At 49.1% G+C, this 18669-nt stretch overlaps 1 protein-coding gene and 2 long non-coding RNA genes across 4 annotated transcripts; 2 read left to right on the top strand and 1 right to left on the bottom strand.

Moving 5' to 3' along the window:
- The first annotated feature begins 1004 nt into the window (after positions 1 to 1004).
- Positions 1005 to 2227, top strand: LOC149917757 (uncharacterized). Its single transcript, XR_016467240.1, has 3 exons — positions 1005 to 1095; positions 1176 to 1452; positions 1984 to 2227. It is a non-coding gene; the product is annotated as an uncharacterized LOC149917757 (long non-coding RNA).
- A 10184-nt stretch (positions 2228 to 12411) lies between these two features.
- Positions 12412 to 15741, top strand: LOC116242997 (uncharacterized). The gene is made up of 4 exons (XR_004169858.2): positions 12412 to 12604; positions 13497 to 13622; positions 14431 to 14621; positions 14708 to 15741. It is a non-coding gene; the product is annotated as an uncharacterized LOC116242997 (long non-coding RNA).
- A 652-nt stretch (positions 15742 to 16393) lies between these two features.
- ASCL2 (achaete-scute family bHLH transcription factor 2) lies at positions 16394 to 18365 on the bottom strand. Of its 2 annotated transcripts, none has more exons than XM_031614072.2 (2): positions 17295 to 18365; positions 16394 to 16775 (listed from the first exon to the last, which is right to left on the bottom strand). In XM_031614072.2, the coding sequence occupies exon 1, from the start codon at positions 17807 to 17809 to the stop codon at positions 17306 to 17308; it is 504 nt and encodes a 167-aa protein (XP_031469932.1). In that variant the 5' UTR covers positions 17810 to 18365; the 3' UTR covers positions 16394 to 16775; positions 17295 to 17305. The 2 variants fall into 2 exon arrangements, with proteins under 2 accessions (XP_031469932.1, XP_089998157.1); XM_090142031.1 differs by having other exon boundaries at positions 16394 to 16745.
- Positions 18366 to 18669: the final 304 nt, after the last annotated feature.

Raw genomic sequence — 18669 nt, 5'->3', positions numbered from 1 at the left:
TCCTGCAGTAGCACTCCTCCTGGGCTTCAAAAACACCACCAGCACTAAAAAGGCTGATTAACACAACAGCAGCAGAGCCCTGCATTCCTCCCCATGCCCTGCTGCATAGCTGAAGGCAAATGGTGCCACCTTACATTTCTCTCCAAAAGGAAGCAGTGCAAGAACTGCTCCATGCCAGAAGACTTTTAATAGCAATTTTTCAGTTTTTTGGGGGGGGATTGGTAAACCAGAATTTTGGCTAATTAACCCCATCCAGTGTGGCAGGCTACTCAGATGTTTCTATATGCACAAGGTGAGCAAATGCAGAGGCTCTGGTGTCCTATTTCATGGCAGCTGAATAACATCTGCAAAATTCAGTCATGCAATCCAATTCTAAGGCAGAGCAGCAAATAGGCATCAGGTGCCTGCCCTTTGCTGCTACAAGCTGCATCTGTAGAAAGATCTTTGAACATAAAACCAGCTCTCTAGAAAGCTGTAATCAGCTCCACAGTGCTCAGCTGAAACCTGCAAGCCATTTGCACCAACTAACAAATCCCTCAGCACCAGCAGACGCTTTCTCAATGGCTTTGCTCAGGCTTGCTGTGTGCCTCAGGTGAGTGCTCTCTGTGCAGCCAAAGAGACAGGAGGTGCCCAGGAGGAGCCCTGGCTGTGCTCCCAGCAGCAGGAAGCATCTAGTCTACATCCAGGCTGAGTCTCTGCACCTATTGCCAAGGCTTTCCATGGCCAGCCCTTGGTGGTGCTCCCCCAGATGATTGCTGCTTGAAGATGCTGCACAGAACTAAGGCCTGTAGGGTCTAAAATTGTAAGTGAAGAAATAGGGGTGTTTTCATTTCTCCCATAGAAGGGCATTGTAGTTAATGATAATTATAGCTACCAAAGCCTTTCTGCCTCTCTCCACCTTCCCCAGAACTATGATGTTCTGAAGCCCCTTTTATTATGACAAAGCCCTGAGGACTACTGTTCAGAACAGGTGCTGCATCTCCACCCAACTTTTGGAAGCTAGCACTGTGGTGGGGCCAGCTGAAGAGCCAGGCACAAAGAGAGCTCTGCGCTTGGCCTGTGGTGGTTGCTGGAAGTGCCAGGCACTTTACACGGGTGAGCGATGCCTTCAGGAGGGGCACGGTGGCTTGTGGGAGATTGCCAAACCGGATGATTAAGGACTTGTTCATGCACAGCCTAATCCTCCTCCATCACTTGTGTGGGTGCAGGAGCCTTTCAGCTGCTCCATACCCACCCGGGGAACAGGAAGAGACTTGCACCCAAGGGACTGGGCATGAGAGGCGGGAGCCTAGCAGCACTGCACCAAGGTTTGCCCTGGGTACGTGGGGGAAAAACCATAGTGGGATTGCAGAGTGATGTAAAGCACCGAGAACCTGCAACTGCCAAGAGCTTTGGAAAGAATGTGCATCCTCAAGGAAGCAGTCCGGAGGAAGGCAGAGCGGATGCTGACAGGTTTGGTTCCAGGGCTGTCTTTGTTCCAGCAACCATGAGTTCTGTCCTGTCCCTCCACTGCCTCCTCTTCTGCCTCCATTGGGGAAGGCTGAGGAAGAGCATGGCTGCCTCTCCCTGCATGCACATGCAGTATGGGCAATCCGGATTTTTCTTTTTCCCCCCCCCCCATTTTTTCTCCTTATCCTAACAATTAATGTCAATGCAGAGAGGCAGGTGCTCCTGGCATGATGCCCTCCTCTTTGTTTACAGAACACTCCTTGAAGATTATTTGTATTGAAATTGTTTGGCTTTCCTCTCTCTCTTTTTCTTTTTCTTTCTTTTTTTTTTTTTTTGTCCCTTTCTCCCCCCTCTCCTCCCCCCTCCCCTTCCTTCTCTTCCTACACTGTTAGCGTTATTCCAGAAGCCTTCATGCCCTGTGGGCCACTGGGGAGCACTCATAGCTTTACCAATAAATGGTCGCAAACATATAGATAGCAAAAGCTCCCATTGCCTCGAAAATCCCCTCACTTCAGTGCACCTTCCTCCCACTAGGCTGCGGTGCAGATGCTCTGTCCTTGCTCTGAGTCATCCCTGGGGACCACAGAGCCACAGCCACGGGCTGGTGGCATTTTTGCATGACTCACCCAGGTGAGACAGATTATAGGGAGCTTTATGGCCGTCTTCTTGCTGCTGCAAGAAGAAAGCAGCTGGAACAGGTTTGAGGCAGTGCTGGAAGGTTGCAGAAGATTGAGACAGAAGGCAGAAGTGCGCTCTTTTTGAATGGAAATAAAGTTTGGTCATGCTGAAATCTGGTGTAAAAAATACATATGGAGGTTGCTCCTCCTATTTATTTTCATGGAAACTGTAACATGTACAAAGAGCATAATAACACTATTTGGTAGAGCAAATTCTCAGCTAGAAAACGCTCTTTTTCAACATAGTCATCACCATTAGCTGTGCACTTTTTGGCAGCGATGAGCAAGAACCTCTGTGCTGTGTTCTTAAAAATCTGCATGAGCAAAGGTGACCCTCTGTCCCTGTCACCACTGCTGAAATGCACCACCCTTCACCTCACTGTGCTGTTTGGTCTCTCTAAATATTGGATGTCAGTGAGTTCTGTTTTTTTTTGCTTGGAGGAATTCAGTTCCACACCTTTGCTTCATCCGCACTTCCATGTCAGATGTCGTTCTGTCAGACTACCCCTCTGCTGCCATCTGTCAGGGGCTGCAGCATGTAACAGAATATCGGTGGGAAGTTCAACCTTTACTGCCATGCTGCCAACATCCACCTCTCACATAGTGGGCCAACGTCATAAAATAGGGAGCATTAATTTCAGAGCAGCCCTCAGAAAAATTCTGCAGGACTTCACCCATCAAGTGGGAAGTTTTGGAGGGCGGCTCTGCCATCTCCAGGTCAGCACTACCCACTGCCCTGCTCTCATCTGCGCAGCATCACTCCAGCAGTCCCCATCCAAATACTGCAGAGATGGGTTCTCAGCCAGGACAGGGATGCTGGAGAAGGTGCACTGCGTGCATGCAGGGTGTGTGTTTGCATTTTTGTGCATCCAAGTCACAGCTGCATGCTTGAGGATCATCCTCCAAGCCAGCAAGATGCTGTTAGAGTACTTCACACAACCGTGCAAGCAACTGAAGTATTCCAACAAAGGTTTTCTTTTGAAATTAAGAAAAAAAGGCAGTAAGCAGCTTGGGCTGATCCTTCTCCTGCGTGTGTTGCTGTGTACATACCTGGCTGGCTCTCTCCATGCATGCCCAGGGCAATGGCAGCCCCCAGCTCTTGGAGAACAAAGCAGGACACAAAACCCATCCCTCAAGGAACAGTTGCGATCAGTGGATAGTTGTTGTCCATGCGGTTTTTCCCCCAAGAAAGGCAGCCTCACAAACGACCTTCTAGCTCACTGTCCGGGCCCAAAGCTTCCTCGTAAGAGGCTGCTGGGCTTGTTGCAACAGATCCCAGGCGTGTGAGTGATGCCCTGCCTCGCGCCTTTCACAGCAAAGCGCCCGGGGCCTGAGGCAAACAGAGGGAGAGGAGGGAGCGGTGTGCGTGTTCCAATTAATCCGAGCAGAAAGAGAAAGCCAGGATCCACAGCGCCTGGGGCGGCATGGATCGAGCAGGTTGAACCTGATGGCAGTGAAAGGAGGTGGCAGCCGGGAGCCTGGCTGGCTGCTGGAGTCCCCAGCATTACCCACTGCCCCAGATGCCCCCGTGCTGGGAGCTACTGTCCTGCTGGGGTAGTGGACAAGCACAGAAGGGGCCAGAGCCTCCCCCCAGCCCATCCTCTGCCAGTGCAAGTAACTGATGTTACAGCGATACCTGCTTCCTCCCCTTCTTCAGTGACAGATGTCTTCTATCCAAGGAGATCATTGGAAAGCTGGGGCATGGAGATACCCGATCTGAGGAGGGTCAGTACAATTCTCCTTTCTAGAATCAGAAAAATTCCTATTTTCAAGATTTTTTTTCAAGGTGACCTCACTGTACAGTTGCCCAAAGGCCTGGACCTGACTTGAAGACTTGGCCAAAGGAAAAAGAGGAATCGCATGGGACAGGGGTTGCCAGGGGCAGAAGGACGTGTTCTAGGGGAGAAGATAAAGCTGGAATCAGCAAGGCACTGGAGGAAACTCCCCTTCTTTAATCAGCAATGCCCAGAAGAGTAGGGAGAGACTCCTCTTGCAGCAGGAGGTCTGGGTGGAAGACCGATGGCTCCCAAGCTTTGCAATGGGATTAGAAGGTCATGCCAAACAAACAGGTTATTCCTTTAAAATATATATATATGTCTGTGTGTTTTTCCTGCTTCTCCTTCTATGTGGCCTCTGCATGACAATGCAGTGAAAAACAACCTGAGCAGAGATTACATTGCTTTGAGACAAGGCACCCTTAGCTACTCATGTCTTTGGCAAAAAATTAGTGATAGGATAAATAAGTGTCCTTTCCAGAGCTGGGCTGAGTTCTGCAGGTCTTCCCTGGTGGAGTCACCATGGATGGTCCCACTGACGGGCTGGGGGATGAAAAGCTGTGTTGACCATGCAACCTTTTGGCAGGTTAGCTCTGTCCATGTGTGTGCTTGCTCACCATGCGGCGTAATGACTCCATGCGGCTAATTCAGACCTGTAGGCATTACTGCAATGTAAATTATGAATAGTCATAATAGCAATTAATAAACATGCTGAAACAAAAATGTTCTCTCTGTTTAATTAACATAGGTCTTCAGCAGCTTTATCTCAGGGTGAGTGGCTATCTCATCGGAACTGCCTTCAAACCATACCCGCCTGCCATGGTGGGATTGACACATCTTCCCTCTGCAAATAGGAAAGCCTGTCTTCTGCTTTAGCTCTGACAAAACGACTTTGAGTCAGCACTTTGCAGTCTGCCTCTCATCCAAGAAAAAGGCCACAGAAATGGAAATTGCAGCTGGAGAAGCCCAGTGACTTTCTTTGCCTTGATGGAAGTGAGGAGAGGCAGAATCCAGGGACAAACGCTAGAGCTAGAGGACTACAAGAAGTACAAGAAAGGCTTTTGGGCAAGCAGTGGCACTGAGCAGTCTGCAGGACCGGAACAGGATATCTCTGGCCATCGAGCAGCTGAGAAGCCCCAGTCCCATCACAGTCACCCCCTACCCCCACCACCCACCCTGTTGCACAGATGTATTCCCCACAGACATCACGTTGGCTGTGCTCAACGCTGCACGGCCATCAGCCAAGCCAAATCAGGCGGTTGGAGGCACACAGCAAGCCCCAGCCTTGCTCACAGCCCTCGTTATCAGGAGGAGGAAGGCTCAGCCCTTGACCCTCTACAAGCAGATGGGGATGAAAAGCATCCCAGCAGGAGCAGGGTGGGCATTTGCCTTCTCTGTGCTCTGACCTCCGCTGCTTTGAAGAAGAGCATCTGTAATTTTTACAAGGCCTTGGAGATAGGAGTGCTCTGGGCACACACAAGCCATCTGCTCCCATTTTCCTCTGCTTTCCCACCAAATCCCTCCCCACTGACCCAATCTGAGCTGAAGTCCTTGCCTCTGCAGTAATGATTTATAGGGCTGTACATGTTGACAGTAAAGCCAGGTAAATTCAAGGCCCTGAGCACCTTTCAAAAACAGCTGGGGAGGAGGAGATGTGAGGGATGAGAGCAGAGGAACAGTAATGCTCAGAGGTGAGAACAAACAGACAGGTAGGGACAGCATCAGCCTGATGATTTGCATCTCCATCAAGTGCTCTGCTCCACTATGGGGTTTTAATGAAAATATAAGGACCAGAGAGGTCATAGCTGAGACTCCATTCCTGGAGTCTTGTTTCTGCTAATGCATACAGGAATGTAAAACGCCCACAGCATGCATTGTGGAAAGCAAAATAGGGAATATAAGGGGGAACAGGTGGCTCTTGACACCTAAACACAGCCTGTATCACGAGGCCAAGAGGGCTTTAGGTCCAAGCTGTATCCTGCTGTGTCCCACAGTGACTTTTCAGTAAAGCTGAGCCCAGGTTGTGCATGGGCAGCATGAAGGGTTTGGGCTTGCTGAAACGGGGAAGCTGGTGTTGGGACTGGCATGGGGTGGGCAGGCTGCGCCAGCCGTGCCCTCCTGCTCCATCAAGATGCAGGAGATAGGGCTGCGGCCACACCAGGGTGCAAACATACATGCAGGCTCTTGCAGGCTCAGGCTTCCTGATGGGGATCTGCTGTACTCTTGTGTTCTTTTTTTAATGAGTACTTCTTGTAATCGCCCCTGTAAAACTGAGGGTGGGGAGCTGTTACTTATTAACGTCCACTGTTTCCAGGGAGCATGCAGCAGGGGATCTGCTGGGAGAATCAGGATGAGATGGGCTGTGACACGCCATAGTGTGGCAGAGAGATGTGCACACACCCGTGCATGCATACACACAGGCATGCACACGCACATGCACACACACATGCATGCACGCCGATCTTCATGCCTGGACACAGATGCCACCACCAACCCACTTTTACCACCATGTCCTGGGCTTTCTGCTGGTCCTTGAAGTTATCTGCACTAGCCAGCCTGCAAAGCAGGAGCAATAGCAGAAATGCAAAAGTCTTTCATGGTGATTAATGCATCATGTGTACAAAGAAGGTCTGTGGTGAACGGAGGCTGGAGCCGGGATTAATTGCATACCTTGAAGTGGAGAGATTTATGTAAGGAAACAGACTTGGCGGGCTGCCCTGCTCCAGGCTGTGTTTACCTGCCTGCGCCTCCACACCTGTCGTGCTGCAGCAGCAAAATATTATTTAATAACATTTGAAGGGAGATCTTAATAGCCGCACTCACTCCCCGCCTTGCCCCACCTCCACGGGTGCTGCAGTGGAGCCTGACCTCGCTTCTTCAGCCCTTTAGGTGGGATTAGTGCTTGGCCAACCAGTTGAGGTGCCCTGGGGGGTCTCTCCCAGCTGACTGGGCTCCAGCAGTTGTAAATATGGTGGTTTCCTTGCGTGCCCGTCCCTTAAGGTCTCCTGCACATTCAGCTTAGAATCACAGAATCAATAGAATCAATAGGGCTGGAAAAGACCACTTAGATCATCTAGTCTGATCGTCAGCCAATCCCCACCATGCCCGTTAACCATGTCCCCCAGTACCACATCTACCCTTTGCTTAACCCACTGGAAGGGGAGCTGCGGAGCCTGGGGTATTCCTCAGCGCAAGCACCCAACTTACAAAGCCCAGAGCAGCCAGGGCTTTGCCCCGGGCAGGTTGAGGCTCCTGTGCTCCATGCAAGACCAACTGTGTGTGTTTATATATGAACGACGCAGTTCCAAATGTTCTTTGTGTCCATTCAAATAAGAGACAAATATTTAGTACAACCCAGCTCAGAAGTGCTCGAGGGCATCTCTTGAAAGGGATTTGGATATTAATTGCAGTCCGTTTGTTGATTTGCATGCTTATCAGCAAGGGACGAGACCAAATAGAGCCCCATGAGTCTGAAATGGGAGCACTTAGGGCTTTATTTCTTATCAGCAAAGTCCCTTAGTGATTATAAGCAAATGAGTGAGTGCTAAGACTGGTTAGAGGAGGGAAAGCAGAAGTGCTTCCCACCTGCCAGAGCTTAGTCTCTCCAGCCAGACCTGGATAATGATAATGCTATTAAATGGCACTGTAACCAATTAAGAAATCACTATCATCACTATTGGAAAGCAAGAACTGTACTTTGTGCTGTGTTGGTCCAGCAAATGCAGGATGTCCTAATGCCACCCAAGCATGGCCAGGGAGGTGTCCAACACAGTTCTGTCCTCTGTTCTAACTGCCCCAAGGTTTGACACTTTCTCTTCTCAGAAGAAAACTTTCCACTAACCCAAACTGTCCCAAACCTTGTTCCTTGCTTTGTGTTATTGGAGGAAAACATGATTCCTGGTTTTCCTGTTGGATTTTTTTTTTTTTTTTTTTTTTACCCCTGCAGAGCAAACTTCAAAGGAGCAGTGGAGACCTCTCCATTTCCATAAGAAAAGAACAGGAGAGCTGTCCTCCAGGGGCCCAGTGCATCCTGCCTCATTTCACAGATAACCTGGGGGGGGGCTCTGGAGGAACACGGTGGCAGGAGGACAAGGTCCCCCAAGGTTAATCACAAACCACCCGCCACGTTCTTCACAGAGGCTGATTGATGGGCACCACTAATCACTGCCTGGTGAGGCCAGAGGTGACGCAGGAGCTACAGGGACATGGAGGGCATGCCAGATGGATGCGGTGACATCTAGAGCCTATAGAGGATGCATATCATAGGGCTTTTTGTAGGGAGACCTGCGCCTCACCATGCAGGCCTGGAGGCTGACAGGGGCAGGATTCTTCAGCCCTTGGAAAATCCCCAGGCTTTCAGAAGGAACCACGATTTGGGATTCTGGCAGGAGGAAGGATCAGGGAGAGGTGGAGTTGGATTTGTCTCACAGCTAGAAGGCAATTAATAGAGTTCCCATCCTCTTTATGGACTGAAACCCATTTGAGTTTCCTATAGGAATGATGTAGGCAGTAAAAGCCACCCAAGCAAGGCCAGATAAGGACCTCATGCATTTACAGCCTGGATACCTGTGCATTTCCTACGATTTCTGACAACTCAATACACTTTTGTTTTACTCTGGTCCTAGCTGATACTCAGACTTCCGGACAGGCTCTGCCCGTAGTAATGAAATTTGCATTGGTGTTAATTATCTGGATGCAAATGACAGCAAGGGGTGTGATTTGCTGTGATTTAACCTCTATGTTACAGGACAATCCGTGTTTTCCACTGCCGACTCTTGAGTCTTTCTCAGGTGGCCATGCCAGCAGGCTTCTGACTATGGATTTCTCCCACTGCTTCCAACAAGAGCAGCTTACAGACGTAGGAAATGATGGCATTATCAAGTTTTTCTCCTGCAGTGCCAAACATAGAATGATTTGAATCATATGTGACTGCTTGGATATGAACAAAGTGCTGCCCAGTTTTCTCTGGATGCAATTATTACCATTTAAAGGTGAAGGTTTGTTGGCCAGGGATAGAGACTGTGGGTTTTTTGTATTAGATCTGTGTTGTAGAACAGGTACAGAGAATATCAGCAACAAAGAAGGATTCATTTCTGATACAGCCTCATGCATTTCAACAGGCCTGACACAAAAGCCACTGAAAGCTATGTCAATCTGGACTTCAGTGAACTTTGGGCTGAATGTGTGCTATTTCAGAGGTGACTTCTTCAATAGAAGTGCTTCAGCCTCCCAGAGCTCTCAAGTATATAGGGCAGGAGGCAACTCATCAACCCATGACCACCTAAACTGGCTACAAGTGATGAATCTGCTCACCACAGACCCACCTACAGTCTCCAGGAGGGATGGGCATCACCCAGGGGCACTGGATCCCCTCTCAAATAATCATTCTGCAGCAAGCAGAAAGACAGCTTCGGTCTTTGTGGGCTATTAACACCAATGACTAGTCAAGTGACTAACTTGGGAGCAGACACCACACTCCAGAATGGCCGAAGGGGGATGTTTGTTCTGGATTTTTATCATCTCCTGTCACACCTAAGAGTGCCTCTTCCACCAGAGGTAATTAATTTTGGGATGGAGTTTCTGCAACATCCACTCTGTGAGTGCCATCACTGCCAAATTTTAGTGGGGCTGGGCACTGACATCTTAGTGCACATCTCATGGGGATCTATGGAATACTTCAGCTCCATCCTTGCTGGCCTGGGACACCCAACATCTTTTTACCATCACCACTTCACTTCTACTTCTGAATATTATTCCTGTCTGATGAAAGCTGAGTGTTGAACCAAACCAACAGGACCCAAAGGGTGGGATGGGCATCTTGGAGAGGGTGGCTTCTTCTTCTGAAAGAATGGTCCTTGGGCCTGGAAACGTATCTAAGTCAGGGTTGTTTTGCCATCCTGGGTGCATGTTTCAACGGCAACATCATTGTAAAACAGCTTTGTGTTTACTTTGTGTACAGAAAAGATAATATCAGCATTTATATGCAAACATGAACCAACAAGGAATTTCAAAATCCTGCCATTTCACTCCTCTGAGGAGGAGAGCCAGGGTTATTGTGTAACCAGAAACATCAGAAAGCAGGGGATTTTTTGGGTCTACATTCAATTTAGATTATAAGAGACTAATTTAGGATCTGACTGTATCACCTTGAGCAGCCAAAGAAGTATTTGAAACGGGCAGACAAGGACTTTGGGGTGGAGAGGTCTCCTCTGTTTTGGACAGCATCAAACACACAGCACGAAGGCTTTAAGATTTCATAGGTTATGGGCTGTATCATGTCTCTGTGCTTTTGGATTTCTCAGGGACGCGTGCAGGCTTGGAAAAGCAGCCACACTCTCTTTTGGGACAAAATTTGCAAAATCTCTCTGAATCACTCCACCCCAACTTGCTGTAGGGCACTGGGCAAGTGAATCCAGCCCTGAGCACACGACACCCTCTTACACCCTCCCCATAATCATGCCCTCACTGCGTTGCTGGGGTAGGTCGGATGGCACATCTGTCCCACTCTATTCCTTGCCTCGCTCTCCATGGGGTTTATTTACATCAGGATGAGAGGAAGGAGGTAGGAAATTTTGCCTCAGGGGTGGCTGCAAGAGGGGACATTGTGCCTTCAGGGATGGAGCGGAAAGGCCTGGGGGATACAGGGTACTTTGATGCGGTTTGGATGAAAGAGGGGATTTGGGGGGGAGGGATGACATCAAAACCCAAAATACGACAAAACCTCTTCCAGCTGGGACACAGTCAGGATAGCCCCTTTATTTAGATGGATAGGGCTCAGCCCAATGCATGGCAGCCAGAGGCCATCCTGCCCCATCCTCACCCTCCTTGCCTCTCACTTTCTTCCCTTCTTTCCATTTTCTTCCCTTCCTTTGCACCCCATACTGCCCTCCCAGTTCCATCTCTTTTTCTAAGAAAAAAGCAGAGTGGAACAAGATGTAACATTAATTTAAAGGTGGGCTGGGGGGATATTGAAGGCAGCAGAACAGAGGAAAAAGGTCTTTGTAGGGGGCAGGAGATGCTTAGGGCTATTCTGCCGGATGGATCCCATTCCATGCTGCTTTAGGAATGTAAACTCAGAGCATCCAATCTATCCCAGTGGCTGAAATAGTTTTGGGACAAGCATCCCCATGCATCTCTCAACTTCTCTGCAGCCGCCCTGAGCTCTGCTGGGGGAAATTCTTGCCATTGGAAAGGCTGTGCTGTTGAAGTCAGTTGCACCAAGCAAGTCCCAGCTTGAAAATTCCTGATGTTTCCAACCCTCAGTAAGGAATGAGGTCCGAAGTTCTCATGTCTTGAGTCATAGAATCATAGGATCACCTAGATTGGAATAGACCTTCAGGATCATCAGGTTCAATCAACGGATCTGATCCGTGCACCCTGTAGGAGCAGATGTAGTAATGAGCTAAAGTGATTGGTTTACGAGTACTCCATTGTTGATGCAGTCTCTGTGGCTGGACCACCTCATCTTGTTGGGCTGCAGGAGCACAGGATGCAGGTGTGCATGGTGCCTGATGCAGAACAGGCTTGGAGCTGTTGAGCATTTTCTGCTCAAAAATGAAGTCTCCATTCAGACCATAAATTACTAGGGGAAAGCAAGCAGCAACAAATTCCCCACCCAATTCTCAATAAATAACTTAGTCAGTTCTGGCAAACTAATAGTTTCCATATTGCTCAGAACTTAGTGGGAAGCTTATTAGTGGTTAATGTATGGCGTACAGTGATGCTACCAAGGGAAGGATGCAGCGTTGCAATGGTGATGCTGCTTCAACAGAGAGTGAGAAATCAGACTGAGAAGGCAGCAGGGCATTGTTCAGTTCACTTGCTCCCCAAAGGCAGCAAAAGCAAACAATTTGCAGTCAGTGTCCCACACCAAGTCCATCTACCCTTCTGGCACCCCAGATGCCACCAAGGATCCTGACCTCACAGTATGGCCATGTGATATGTAGGACATGGAAAGCAGCCTTGCTCTCTCCACCTGATTTAACTGCACAGAGGTGGTTCATCATGATTTCTGCTAGACTTGAAAGGTGTGTGATTTTCTTTAACAACAAGACTTGCCTGCCGGCAACCATTAGCTCTCTCCAGCATCATAGACAGAGTCATATTCAGTTTACACCACTTCTGTACTTGGCTTAGGTGCTCTTTTTCTGCCCGTACATCTCTGTTTTCAACTCCAGTCAGCACTGGTTTGAAGTTATTACTGTCTGGTGGTTGGGGTTTTTCGGTGGTGTGTGCATCCTAAATGAGCTTTGTGGTCTCCCCACTTCAAAAGCCTCTCTGCTCTCTCAGTAAATCCCTGTTTACTGACTGTCCTGCAGTGAGACCAAAGACTGAAGGGTATAAACTACCCCCGTGCTGCCCTAGATCTCTGCAGCATGTGGGGATGCAGCAGTGGGACAGCCATCAGTGCTACTGGAGAGGGTTTTGGGGGAATTGGGCGAGGAGTCAGTGCAGAGTATCCTCGTTTCCATTCAAATCAGACCCAAATGCAGAATGTGCTGCACACTTACTCTGGTGCCATGTGTCTCCTGGGCCAAAAGAAGAGATAAGTGCAGAGACCCTTCAGCAGGGAATGGCACACAGGTGTTTCACCAAAGGAAGCAGGTGCTTGCACTCAAACCAGTTGACTTCCATTTATATAATCAAGCCCTCGATGGAGTCAAGCTGGTGCTGAGAACTGGGGGGGCAGGTCTCTCTGTGTTGGTAAGAGAACTATTATGTTTGTGCATACTTCTGCACTATGTTTTATTTGTCTAGTAGGTTTCATCTGTTCTTTGCATGCATAGTTCTGCTATAGGGACTGGGGCTCCTTTGTGAAATCCTGATGGAGTTGTGTGTATGAAATGGGGAAATGGCAAGAAGAGAGAATGTGTTGAGCATTGCAACACTTCCTCCTAGTATTTAATATCCTGACAAAATCTATTTCTTTAAAGTTAAAAAAAAAAAAAAGAAAAAACTTGAAGTGTTTTACTCTAAAGCAAGATATTTGCTGTGTTATAAAAGTGTCAACATCTCACTTACAAGTTGGTCATTCTTTTGGCAGTGGCTTTAACAGAAAATTCCCCTTGGGGCTATCATGCTTCTCTGTGTTGGTTTTTCTTCCCCTTTGTAAAAAAAAAATAAAAAAAAATGAAAAGCCAAACAACTTAAAAAGCAAGCACAGTTTACTGGGTCTGGTGACTGGGTAACCATTGTACTGGAGGTTTAAAGCAGTGGGGCTGAGGCCAGAAGATGAAAGGGGATGGAGAGAAGGCAGGTTTCTGCAGCAGTAAGCTGGATGTTCCAAGGTCCAAGCTTTCAGCACTGCTCTGGTTCTGGCAGCCAGCAGTCCTATTATCAGAAGTTTCTTTTCTAATGTTTATGCCTCTGATCCTACCAAGGTCTACCCACAAAAAGAATAAAAGCATTTATGGGGTTGAGGTTCAAATATGTTTTCTTTCCTGCTGTCTGCATGCCATGTGCAGGATGAGTTGACTGAAGTCAGTAGGGTTATCCTAATGCTCGAGATCACACCCCTGTTCTTTCTGTATCTGCCACTGCTGATCATGTCCTCTTACATCTGTTTCTCTCCATGACTGTTTCTTCTTCACTATAGATCAACATCGATACCTTGGGCAGATATCAAATGTTTCACTTGGGTTCTTCCTGCCTGCTGGTGTTGAAGCACCCTATCTGCCTGGGCTTTCCCTGAGGATGATGCTTTTGGTGATGCTCCCAGCAGGTACACGGTGATCCCTCTCTAGTATATGCCTTGTTAGGACTAGTTCTCTGTTCTTGTGCTTGTGTTTCAGTATAGGCTTAAACCTCCTCCATGATTATTGGGGGGGGGGGAGGGGAAAGAAGATGGAAAAAGCTAGTTGGTATGGTAGAGACCAAGCACTGGTAAGAGCAAAACCTGTCTTCAGACCTTGGGTAGAGAAGCAGCAACTCACTTCTCCAAACAGCAGGCTCCAGGGTAGGGCAGCCATGGAACTAAGCCTCAAGCTGCCCATGAGGAGGAGGAGCACCATTTAACCCCTGCAGTGAAATAAAGTGTGCTTTGTTGCAAGGGAAGTGCTGGGTAAAACAAGTGTAGCTTTGGCCTGAGTACCTCCAAATGCTAGCAAGGGAGGTGGTTGAAAACAGGAAGGTTACTTATGTCTGGGGAAGGGGCTGCCCATCCTAACGTGGTCCCACGACTTATTTCCACTTCATCAGTGCATCTGTGATGTGGGAACTGCTGGGTGGGAAGATGGGAAGGTCGGGAGTTTTAGTGGTGTGTGAGATGGGCTGGGGGCAGGTTAACAAGCAATTTACAAACACCAAAGACCACACAGAGGAGGCCAGCAGTGGGCTGTGGGTCTGAGTAACTGGAGCTGTTAGCAAACTGCTCAGGTCTTGTTTCCTCACTGGTTTTGAGGCTTGCAGATGTGTTTTGTAGCTGCACACTGACAAACCTATGCTCCCTGGTGAGCCTAGGTTGCTGCTGCCTACTCTTTCCCACTAATTCTGATTCCTCAACACAATTCTTCTGCCTGACCCTCCTGCAGCTCTGGGCCTGAGAGTTGGGTTTGTGTCTGCCTTGGAGCTTCTGTTTTGGGTGCTGAATCCCTAGCTATATCCCTTAGAAGAAATGATGTGCTCATGGAGACTCTGCACAGGTGACTCTCATGGGCAGAAGGCTCTTATCCCCATGCTTTCACTCTGACAGTTTGCACACATGGAGCAGAGAAGCCCAAGGGTGAGCTTACAGAATCCCTTATCCTAAAGTTAGTATCACTTAAGTGACTACTGTTTGTGGCTAACTTCTTGCTAACACTGTTACAGTTGATACCACTCTCGTGTTGCTGCAACAGTAGCTTGGGTGATCTGCTGACCCTCCTAAGGATGCTGGGAGTGCCTTGACTTGAAGCCAAACGTTGCTATTGAAAATACTGAAATAATCAGTGCTTCTGAAGAAGGAAAACAGCTGCTAAGCCATAGTAAAATCATCCACACAAATGCCTTCTACTGGAATGGGAAACTTGTGAAGGCAAACACAGCAATCCTGCTTCCTAATTTGTTTGGAGAAGGGGTTAGCCATTGGGTTAGGCTGAGAATAAGCACGTGGGATCTGCATGAGGTTTGACCTCAGAGCTCTTCTCCAGCCTAAATGTTTGACTGCATTTTTAGAGGTACTCTGTGAGGATGAAGCCCTTAAGCCAACACCAATCCCCTGTTTCCCCCCACCCCAATCAGGTGCAACAGATGAGTTAAGCCCAGGCCAGCTGACAGCCTCCCTCCCACCTCAGGGGCTGTTGGTGAGCTGCATGGGGGAGAACTTCAGCAACAAATTCATTGAGCACTTCAATTCCCAGGGTCTTCCCAAGGGACAGCTTGTTAAAGCAGCCTTAGTTAGGGAACAGGCCATAAGCACAACAGCTCTTCCTTAGGCTGCTCCTTGCCTGCAGTTCCTAATGCTATCCTGCTGTTAGAACCTGTATTTTCCTTTGGTTTTTGTTTTTTTTTTTTTTTTTGCTCTTGAGATGGCATTGTGTATGTAGAATACATTTGTAGATCTGATTGCAAAGCACAAAGCACACACAGATTACTGAATTTGGAACTTGAGAGTGATCGTACCTCTCAAAATTTAGTGGGGGAAAGTCCACCTTCCCATTATTCAAGGTTTACACATACTGTTTCTTGCAAAGTGGGTCAATTCTAATAACCCTGTCTTATCTTAGCTCAGCAAATTCTACAGGCCAGCTTGTTTCACTCCACTAATAGCATTCACTGGAGCTACTGAAGGGAAGTAACAGTCTGTGCCATAGGTTTCCATGCTCTTGTGGCTGTGTTTGGGCTCATAGCAATTTTTTTTTTTTTTTTTTTTTGCCTCTTAAGCAGGTATTCAGCTTGAGCCCAGAAGTGATGGTCAGGAGCTGCCTGCAACATCTCCTGCACAACCAGGAGAGGAGCTGCCAGCCCTGGACCCACCTGTTTCTCCCCTCTAGCCCATCTTTGCTAAGTGGGCAGCACTACAAGTAGCAATAAGTGTGGTGTGATGCTGTGCTGCTCCTCATTGCTTTTAGCATGTGCATACAGCCCAGGGCACTGTTTGTCCTCAGGCAGGTGTTAACTTGGTAGGTACATACACCTTGCAGCCCAGAAACCATTTATAAATAGAATTTTATTTATAAAGTCAATTTACATAAAATATGATACTCTTTTTAAAAACTGCATATGTACGACTTAAGAAATCCTAGCAAGTGCATATAAAAATGCCTTCAATACATTTTAAAAAACAAACAAACAAAACAACTTCAGTTTTCAGAGAAGTGAACCTTCACACCAGACAGAGTCAGACACCACAGTGAGATGCAACAGAACTTTGCAGTCCTTTAGTAAAGTGTTTGGAGAAAGAAAAACAAACAAACCCTTTCATCTAAACAGTGTATATTCCCCAAACATTCCAGCTGGCAGTGTTCAAGAACAAGGGAATTGGACTGAAAATAGAGTAACCTCCTTACCCCTTTTCCCTAAGGTTTCTCATACAAAAATAAGTCTTCATACACCACTCTTCCCATAGGCAGTTCAAGTTGCATATAAAATAGAATTTGACATTATAAAAAATTCCCTCCCCCTCCAGAAACAAGGAAGCATCAAGTGGTTTCCATTTCTTTTTTCCAACCTTTCCAAAGGCTGATGGGAAGTAGCTGCGAGGGGATGCACAGCCATTCTCTGGAATGGGTGAAAACCTTGTCCATCAGCAGCCCCAGAGCAGACATTGGAGCCGTGACACCATTGCACTTCAGCCCAGCAAGGAAAGCAGCCAGGAGGAACTTGAGAATTTCTGGGGGAGATTTATTTTGTAGGGTACTGCTGGCTGCTGTGGAAGACCATAGGCATCAAGGTATGGCTGTAGAGAGATTATAAAAACCCATGTCTACTCCATCTCAAACCCCAACGGCCTCCTCAGCTCCCAAGACCACTCAATTCTATTGGTCACCCCAACACCACCAGCCACCCCAATATCTTTGGCAACCCCACTGGCCACCTGAATTCCCATTGGCAACCCCAACCTGATCAGCAATCCCACTGGCCATCCCAATCCCGTCTGCCACGTCAAACCCATTGGCCACCTCAACCTCATAGTCAATCTCATCAGCCACCCCAACCCCACTGGTCACCCAACCCCACCAGCTACCTCAGCCTCACTGGACAATACAACCCCATGATCACTCAACCACCATCAGCCAACCCAACCCTACTGGCAATCCCAATGGCCACCTGACCCCATTGGCTACCCAGCGACTCCAAGATCACTCAACTCCATAGACCACCCAAACCCCACTGACAATCCCATTGCCTGCTTCAACTCTACGAGCACCCCAAGCATAAAGGGCTGGGAAGCAGCAATACCCCAAGCCCACCTCACCTCCCGCCAGCTCAGTAGCTCCCAAGCCAACTGGTGAAATCCAGCAGTTCCTGCTCCTCGGGGCTGAGCACGGGCTCGTAGCCACTCTCCTCGGAGGAACAGGGTGAGGCGGAGGAATAGCCGCTGCCGCCGCCGCTTTCCCCGACAGCCCCCCGCCCCGCAGAGCGGCCCGCTCGGCCGTCGGGGAACGCGGCGGCGGCGTCGTGCTCGTCGAGGAGCCGCTGCAGCGCTCGGATGTACTCGACGGCGGAGCGCAGCGTCTCCACCTTACTCAGCTTCTTGCTGGCGGTCCCGTGGGGGACGTGCTGCCGCAGAGCGGCGAAGCCCAGGTTGACCAACCGCACGCGGTTGCGCTCCCGTTCGTTGCGCCGGGCCACGGCCGCCGCCGCGGTGCCGCTGCCCGACAGGGAGGCGAAGGCCAAGCGGCGCTTGCAGCGCAGCAGCTCCGGAGAGGCGGGGCGGCGGCGGCAGCGTGAGGCGGCGGCGGGGGGCGGCGGCGGGGCACCGCCGTTCATCGCCGAGGGGCCACGGCGGCGGGGATGGGGAGCGCGGCAGCGCCGGGAGCGGTCGGGAAACGGGAACGGAGAGGTGAATTAAGATGGAAAAAGAAAAATTAATAATAACTTAAAAAGAAAGAAAGAAAAAAAAAGTACCTGCGAGATGGAAATAAAAATGCGAATAAGGTGCAAGAAAAAAAAAACAGAAAAAAAAAAAAATTAAATGCGGGTAAGATGCAAAGGAAAATGCGTAGAAAACAAAAAGATTGAAAATGAGATTTAAAAAAAAAGTGCAATAAGGATGCAGAAAGCGCGAGCCGGACGCCGAAAGAATGTCAAATGCAAAGAAAAAACGCAAATAAAAGTGGGACTAAAATACAAATAAATTTAAAAGTTTTTTTAAAAAAAATACAAAACGGGGGAAAAAAAAAAAAAAAAAAAAAAGTGGGAAACGAACCCAACACAAACAGAAAATCCCTATCGCAGAAGAGCGGGGGCCGCTCTGCCCACCCCCGTCTCGTTCCCAGCACCGCTCCGCGCCTCTGCTGCGGCCGCGCGGCCCGCGCGCTGCTTATCAACGCCGCCGCCGCCGCTCGCGAGCCCCCGCGGCCGCACGCGCCGCGCCACGCGCGCCCGCCCCGCGCGCGCGTCGCCGCGCGCACACCCCCCCACCCCCCCTCCATCCTCCGCGCGCGTCCGGCGCGTGGCACCGCAGCCGCCGGTAACACCCCGCCTCTCCTCCTCCTCCCCCATCCTCCCCCCCCCCCCCCGGCATCGTTTGTCTTTATTTATTCAAATAGCCGGGTTTATTTCAGCCCGCTCCCCGGGGTGGGACACCCTCTCGCTCCACCCCAACACCCCCCCCATCCTTCCCTCCG

Source organism: Phasianus colchicus, chromosome 5, assembly GCF_987193195.1.
Source record: "Phasianus colchicus chromosome 5, bPhaCol1.hap1.1, whole genome shotgun sequence".
Lineage (NCBI taxonomy): Eukaryota > Metazoa > Chordata > Aves > Galliformes > Phasianidae > Phasianus > Phasianus colchicus.
Note: the sequence above shows the minus strand (reverse complement) of the source record. Positions and strands in the feature narration are given on the sequence as shown.

Excerpts from the sequence above, each read along its gene's own strand:
- ASCL2 (XM_031614072.2), bottom strand. The coding sequence starts at position 17,809 with ATGAACGGCGGTGCCCCGCCGCCGCCCCCCGCCGCCGCCTCACGCTGC.